At 24.7% G+C, this 8,878-nt stretch overlaps 1 protein-coding gene across 1 annotated transcript; it reads left to right on the forward strand.

Moving 5' to 3' along the window:
* Positions 1-3,431: 3,431 nt before the first annotated feature.
* On the forward strand, positions 3,432-3,865 carry LOC109157741 (non-specific lipid-transfer protein 1-like). The gene has a single exon (XM_019305583.1). The coding sequence runs from the start codon at positions 3,452-3,454 to the stop codon at positions 3,833-3,835; it is 384 nt and encodes a 127-aa protein (XP_019161128.1). The 5' UTR covers positions 3,432-3,451; the 3' UTR covers positions 3,836-3,865.
* Positions 3,866-8,878: the final 5,013 nt, after the last annotated feature.

The raw sequence follows: 8,878 nt of genomic DNA on the forward strand, positions 1-8,878 counted from the left end.
GTCTTACGGTGCGGCATCACCAATAGTTCAACAAATATGCACCATCAACGTTAGGAAAATACACCACAAAAAACAGAGTAAATAGAGCCCCGCATCACTAAACAGACACCATTAGCTGTGAGTAAAAACACCATACACTATTCGGAAATACACAATTGAGGGTGGTGAGTTATATGGTGTATTTTTTTGAGTCTGTTGTGTATTTTGTGATGTTTTATTGCATTTCATTGTGGTGTGTTTTTCTTACACTGTTGGTGCATATTGTTAACACTGTTGGTGTATTAAGAAAAATATATATTGGTATTGAATATTATATATATATATATATATATATATATATATATATATATATATATATATATATATACACACTAAAAGATAATCTATATATATCTATACTAAAAGTGACGAATATATCTCAGAATCATGAAACACACACTCCAAAGTATGAGAATTGTAGGTGTTATTGTTGAATGTTTACTCGTACAATCGGATTAGGCGAACTTGTATCGCCCAATTCGTGGAGGTAGCAGTGATTTGGTTAAGTGAATTGAAGGTGGGAGTCATATTGAAAAGTTAAAAAGTTTAGCATATGAAAAGTACCGGGGAAGAGGATTGAAAATGAATGAGAAGCAAGACCAATGAGATATTTATAACTATGAATTTGTGCAAATGAATTACAAATGAATAATTTAATTTAATTATTTAATTATGAAATACAAAATACTAAATCCTAATAATAATAGGTATTGCATGATTCCCGTGCATAGTAACAGATTTATAATAATAATTCCCATGCATATTAAATACCATGAATTACACGTGCATAGTAATTATAGTAATAATAATTCGTTAAGGCTAATAGGATGCATGATTCTGCGTTTCTGTATATGAATAATTCGTTTTGTAAGGCTAATTTGTTATTATAGTATTATTATAGTATAGCATAGTATTATTATTATTATTATTATTATTATTATTATTATTATTATTATTATTATTATTATTATTATTATTATTATTATTATTATTATTATTATTATTATAAATACAAATAGTAATAGTAATTATAGTAATAATAATTGGCTAATAGGATGATTCCGCGTTTCCGTGTTGTTATTAAGGCTGATTTTACGTTTTGTATTAAGGATTGATTTAATTTAAATAATTTAATTAAGGATGATTGAATTTAATTTAGGACGATTATTTGTAATACTAAATATATAGGCTGATTTGATTTAAATGATTTAATTAAAGATGTTCTAATTTAATTAAGAAAGATTATTTGTAATACTAAATATATAGGCTGATTTAATTTAAAAGATTTAATTAAGAATGATTTAATTTAATTAAAGATGATCATTTGTAATACTAAATATATATAGGGTGATTTAATTTAAATAATTTAATTTAATTAAAATACTAGAATATAATAACGAATTATTATTACTATAATAATTACAAAATAATAATAATAATAATAATAATAATAACAAATATTATATTCTTCTTTTACTCGACATGTTAAATTACATGAACTTATTTATAAATTGGCTAATTCGTTATTATTGTATAATATATAATAATAATAATAATAATAATAATAATAATAATAATAATTATTATTATTATTATTATTATTATTATTATTATTATTATTATTATTATTATTATTATTATTATTATTATAGTAAACAGTAATTATAGTAATAATAATTCGTTAAGACTAATAGGATGCATGATTCTGCGTTTCTGTATGTGAAGAATTTTTTTTGTATGTGAATTATTATTTGTATAATAATTACAAATATATATATATATATATATATATATATATATATATATATATATATAATATAACAATAATAGTAACTAATAATATTATATTCTTCTTTTACTCAACATGTTAAATTACATGAATATATTTATTTATAAATTAATATGAATACATTAAATGTTTTCACATTTTGAGGTTCTTCTTTTACTCAACATGTTAAATTACATGAATATATTTATTTATAAATTAATATGAATACATTAAATGTTTTCACATTTTGAGGGAAATTTTTGAAATTTACATGAATCTATTTATAAATTAATATGAATACAATAAATGTTTTCACATTTGGAGGAAAAATTTTTGGGTTAATTTAATTTCAATAATTTAATTAAGAATGATTGAATTTAATTTAGAATGATTATTTGTAATACTAAATATATAGGCTGATTTAATTTAAATGATTTAATCAAAAATGATATAATTTAATTATAGATTATCTAATTTAATTAAGAATGATTATTTGTAATACTAAATATATAGGTTGATTTAATTTAAATGATTTAATTAAGGATGATTTATTTTAATTAACGATGATCAGTGATAATACTAAATATATATAGGGTGATTTAATTTAATTAAAATAGTATACTATAATAACGAATTATTATTACAATAATAATAATAATATTAATAATAATAGTAACTAATATTATATTCTTCTTCTACTCAACATGTTAAATTACGTGAATTACATGAATTTATTTATAAATTGGCTAATCTGCTATTACAGTATAGTATTATATTATTATTATTATTATTATTGTTATGATTATTATTTTTGTAAATTATAGTAAATAGTAATTATAGTAATAATAATTCGTTAAGACTAATGGGATGCATGATTCTGCGTTTCTGTATTTGAAAAATCCGTTCTGTATGTGAATTATTATTACTATAATAATAATAATTACTATAATATATATATATATATATATATATATATATATATATATATATATATATAACAATAATATTAACTAATATTATATTCTTCTTTTACTCAACATGTTTAATTACATGAATCTATTTATTTATAAATTAAAATACTATACTATAATAACGAATTATTATTACTGTAGTAATAATAATAATAATAATAATAATAATAATAATAATAACAACAACAACAACAACAACAACAACAATAACAATAACAACAATAATAATAATAATAGTAACTAATATTATATTCTTCTTCTACTCAACATGTTAAATTACATGAATTACATGAATTTATTTATAAATTGGCTAATTCGCAATTATAGTATATATTATTATTATTATTATTATTATTATTATTATTATTATTGTTATTATTATTATTATTATTATAGTAAATAGTAATTATAGTAATAATAATTCGTTAAGACTAATAGGATGCATGATTCTGCGTTTCTGTATGTTAAAAATTCATTCTGTATGTGAATTATTATTACTATAATAATTACTAATATATATATATATATATATATATATATATATATAACAATAATATTAACTAATAATATATTCTTCTTTTACTCAACATGTTAAATTACATAAATCTATTTATTTATAAATTAATATGAATACAATAAATGTTTTCACAAAGCTAGCTAGCTACACAGTACAATGGTAGTCGTCGGAAACCGAAAGCAGCTAATGTCATTGCTCCTCCTCCTATGCATGATCATCTCCGGCGTTGTTATCCCGCCGCCTTGGGCGGAGGCGCAGGTAACGTGCCCTGGCCTCGTCAACACACTTTTACCATGCGCGAACTACGTATTGAACGGTGGGGATATACCGGCGACGTGTTGTCCAGCCGTGAAAAAGGTGGAGGACAGTTTAAAAACAAAGCAAGACAGACAGAGCGCGTGCCAGTGCGTGAAAGAGACGTTTGCTAAAGCCAAGCCAGACCAGCTGAAACGGGCTCAAGATCTCCCAGCTAATTGTCATCTCCCGGCCCTTCCATTTCCGATTAGCCCTAACGTCGACTGTTCATCTATTTCAAAGTGAATTAATTAAAAGAAACTTTTTTATTGGAATCTTTGTATTAATTAACATCTTCCAGCGAAGATGTTGATTGTTGGAATTATATGATGATATATATTTGAGAAATAATTGAAACTCTTCTTTAAAAAAATTAATATTGTCAGAGGTAGACAATATTGTCAGAGGTATTTTATTTTTCCCCGGAGAGGTCAGAGGTAGACATACATTAGTTAATCATATAACCATTCAAATAATATAATTTCGCATTAACCAAACAATTTGATTACGTTGTTGGTGATGAACTGATGATGAGCGAATTACCAAAACAATTACAAAACTAAAGAATTCATTCTCATATGCACTATTGTAAAACGTTTACAAAGTTATATATATATATATATATATATATATATATATATATATATATATATATATATATATATATTCTAAAAGTTAAATGCGTTTAGATTATATAATACTAAGTTACTAACAGATGGGAAGATTTTGGGTCCAGATTAATAAAGAAATTAATTAGGATAGGAAATGAAATTAGACCGGTAAAGTTGAAGTGGTAAGCCAAATCCGGGAGCATGCATGGAGGCGGCAAATTATTGTGTATGTGGACCATAACAAAAAGTACATTTTTAATATATTAAATGTATATTATTTTTGTACTGTATGTACATTATACAATATAATGTACATTTCCTAAATGCAATGTAAATTATTTTTGTATTGAATATACATTATTGTTGTATGTACTGAATGTACATTATTTTACAGTATACAAAATATAATCCTTACAACTTGTGTGGACCATGGTCCAAACAATAATGATTATCAATTGTCTTGGAAGAATGATTATCAATTGTCTTGATTTTTTGTTTTCATATTTTTAAAACATTTATTTCCATATAGTGTCATACACAACCAAACATCAATATTAGTAATCATTCTAATTCCACCCTACTAACAAAAATGCAAAATACTTTCACCAAAATCCATTACTATTACCAAGTATTTAATTCTCATTCCGATTCCAATTTTCATGTGCGAACCAAACACACTCATAATTATATATAGAAGTTAAGATTTAAAAATCACAAGATAAATAATACATTAAATACAAATTTTGAAAATTGACTCTTATATGTACAAAATGTTTATTTCTACTATATATATATATATATATATATATATATATATATATATATATATATATATATATATATATATATATATATATATATATATATATATATAATACTAGTTTTTCGCACGCATTGCGTGAATCGGATAATATATACCAAATGATTATTTTTAAATAAGTACTACAAAGTATATCAATGCAAGATTATATATATAGGATATGTTAATTGAATGTTGAATTTGTTTATTTAAATAAGTAATTCAAAGTATATGAATGCATGATAATATATGAGAGATTGATTATAATTGTCACTAAAATAAATATTTGTAAATTTGTAATAACGCCAGTCTTAATACTTAGTCTAAAAACGATAATATAAATAAATACTACTTTTGGTTTGAATTTCTTTAAGTCTTCTTAATTCTCTTTTGGGTAGCATTGACATTTTCTTCATATTCAGTACTTGTCATTTTCTCTTTTATTGGTAGTGTAAAGTCTGTCATGTGCAATTGGGTTACTGGTGGTAGCATAGAGGACATCGTCATGCAATGAGATTATGGTGTAGGAAGTTTTAGATTTGTCTTGTTGTGTATATGACTCGATCTTAGTTGTACTATTAACTCTTTATCTTGCAAGTGTCTGTTGATATTTGGCAGTGGTAATCAGGGCCGTATTTTAAGTTTTTGTGGCCCTGTTCTGGTAAATAAATGTGGCCCTACCAAAATAACAATTTTTAAAACCAATACATGCAAGTTTCGAACCTTTGACCTCCAAGTTAAAATATAATAAATACAAATTCTTACCATCTCTTCATAAAACCTTTTAAATTTAATTGAAAACTTTTTATTTTTATTTCTAAATTAGCTAGGTAAAAATTAAATATTGAACCTCTAAAATTTGGGGCCCCCTAAAATTGGGGGCCCTGTGCGGTAGCCCAGCTTGCACAGCCTAAAATCCGGCCCTGGTGGTAATTTATCCCATACATATTTCATGTGTTGTGAGATGTGTGTCGTAGATTTTAATGTGAAAGTATTAAACAAAATATTAATATTTATTATATTTGTAGAAAGTTCATAAGTAGTACCTCTTGTTTTAGTTCCATAACTTGTTTACTTGATAGTAATATCAATGACTCTGCATGTAGTCATAATACTAAGAGGGATGTATTCAATCATGACTTTTACAGGGCGTTTGGTTTGAGGGATTTTAAATTCCCACCTAATGCCAAAGACCATTAAATTCCGTAGTTTGGTTGGAAGGAATTGCAATTCCATGGAATTGCAATTCCCTCATTTCATGGAATTAAAATCCCATGTACCCCCTGGTATTTTAATTCCTGGGATTTTAAGATGAAAAAAAAGATAGTGATGAGTCAAAATTACCCCTTCCTTTTTTAACCTAAAATTAATGCCTAATAATAACAATGGACATTTTTGACTTTATACTGCTTATTCCCTTTCAATTCCCATGTATACCAAACATCAGAATTGAAATTTCCAGTAATTCTATTCCTGTAAACCAAACACTGGAATTTAAATTCCCACTTTATTCCCAGTAATTCATCTCCCATGGAATTACAATTCCTTTCCCACATAATTCCCTCACTCCAACCAAACGCCCTGTTATTTGAAGATTTTTAAAGACTTTTAAAATGATAGATTTTAAGAAACTTTGATTGACTTTCATAGAGTCATTCAAAACTTTTTAAAACTTTGTAACACTCTATAAAATTCAATATAAAAAATATTTATAAACTTTTATCAACTTTTTTATTTAAAAAAAACTTCAAAAGTCATTGAAGTTCTAATAAATTTTCAATAAGTATGCATCTAAACTTCCTACCAATTTCAATAAGCAAGCATCTAAACTTCAATAAATTTTCAATAAGCAAGCACATTGTGCTTAGATGGTACCTCTGTGGCTCCCCTTTAGGGAAGGTTACAGGATCGACCTGGGTGGTGGGATACTAACTTTTTAGACGGCAATAGTTAGAGAAAGTATAGAACAGATATTACCTAGCGAGTAATAGAGTCAATAGTATTCAAAAAAAAAAAAAAAAAAAAAAAAAAAAAAAAAAAAAAACTTCCTAAAAAAAAACTTCCTAACAATGCGTCGTCACAACTTACAAACAAACTATTACTACTACAGCAAGAAAGAACCATGGAGGTATAGCATTACTGAAAAATAAAAGCATGAGAATTCATAGATGAAGCTATGGATAGAATTTTTATTTTTATTTTTTTTTTTTTGAGAGACTATGGATAGAAAGTTCTAGAAAACAAAAAAATCAAAATAAACAAACAATAACGAAGTAAAAATTTTATTATTTTGAATTTTTAGAGGAAGATTGTAAAGTTTAGGAGAGATAAAAAAATAAAAAAAAAAAACAAAAAAAAAAACTAGTAGAGTTTAGGTATGAAGAAAATAGGATAATGAAGAAAAAATAATTTATTAAATTTAGGTATGAGGTTTATAAAGAAAAATAGAGTTTAAATAAATAGAGTTTAAATAAAGAGAGAGAAAACATTCAGAGTTAGTAGAAAGAAAATTTTGAAATCTTGAATTGATGGTTGGATTTCAACTATTTATATTTGAGAATGAAAAGTTACAAAAGTCATAAAATTAAAAAGTTTACAAAAATTCATAACTTTTTGAATACTGAATGACTTTTAAAGACTCTTCAAAAGTCATCATAGAATACCACCCAACTTTTAAACACTCTTTAAAAATTTTGATTGAATACCGTCCGACTTTTAAAATTCATAAAAGTAGTCTTTAAAAGTATACTAAAGTCATGATTGAATACACCTCCCTAAGTGCTTTTGTTGTCAAGGTTGATGTTGATTTTGCCTATAATCCAAACAGTTTAAATCTAGAAAGATTTTGACTTTAATCCAAACAGGTTGAGTCTATAAAATGGATTGAATTGTAAATTTTTATTAGTTTCAGTATATTTAAAGGATGCATAATAAGTCCTACAAAATCAATGAATGTTGCAACGGTGGCTATTTTTGAAATTTTTTCATTTTCTGGATTTGTAATATTGATTGCAGTATTGTTGCAGTCTCGGCATCTTTTCGATGCGTCAAGTGTGTCATGATGTTCTATTGCCCTACATTGGCATTTTAATAATGAGTTTTAAATGTAGCTCAGTAAGATAATGATCTAATTACCATTTACATATTATTATCAGCATAAAAGCATACCAGCCCTTTAGATGTTCTATTCGAGGTATTTTTTATTCAACCATTATTGTTGAATGGGTTCTTGTGGATAGAGAAATTATAGTTTATTTAAGGAATAAAATTAGATAAGGTAATAAAACTTAATACATTTTAAATCATCTTAATAAAGAAATATAATTTACCTTTAGAGTGAACCACTTTGATGTAATTCAGCTATATTACGGGGGAGTTTCATGCTTCATTTTCTTGAATTATTTGAATACCCGGTTTGTCAACAAATCCTTCCAAGTAGTTAATATGATTGATTTTAAATTGTTTTAATTTTTTTTTCATGGTATTAATAAAATACTTGGTAGATAAATATATAACATATTTTGTATTATAACTTTGCTATTTAATTACAAGATAGTGTTAAAAGAAAAAAAATGGAAAATGCAGTGAATATAATTAATTAATGAATTTGAAGGTAAGAAATCTTTGAATTGTAGAAAATAAAGATAATATAACTAATTGAATTATAACTCTTTTTTAATTTTTTTTGATAATGAATAATTTTTTTTGAATAATGACATTATAGACATCTAATTCTAAATTAAAGAAATGCATATATATTATTTTTTGTTGCAGATACTAATTTATTTAATTTAATAAGAGTAATAAAGTGGTATTACTTACTTTTCATCCACAACAATTAAGTCATTGATTTTTTTATTTCCATTCGTTGTTGAGACA

The sequence above is a fragment of the Ipomoea nil genome, unplaced genomic scaffold, assembly GCF_001879475.1.
Source record: "Ipomoea nil cultivar Tokyo-kokei standard unplaced genomic scaffold, Asagao_1.1 scaffold2792, whole genome shotgun sequence".
Lineage (NCBI taxonomy): Eukaryota > Viridiplantae > Streptophyta > Magnoliopsida > Solanales > Convolvulaceae > Ipomoea > Ipomoea nil.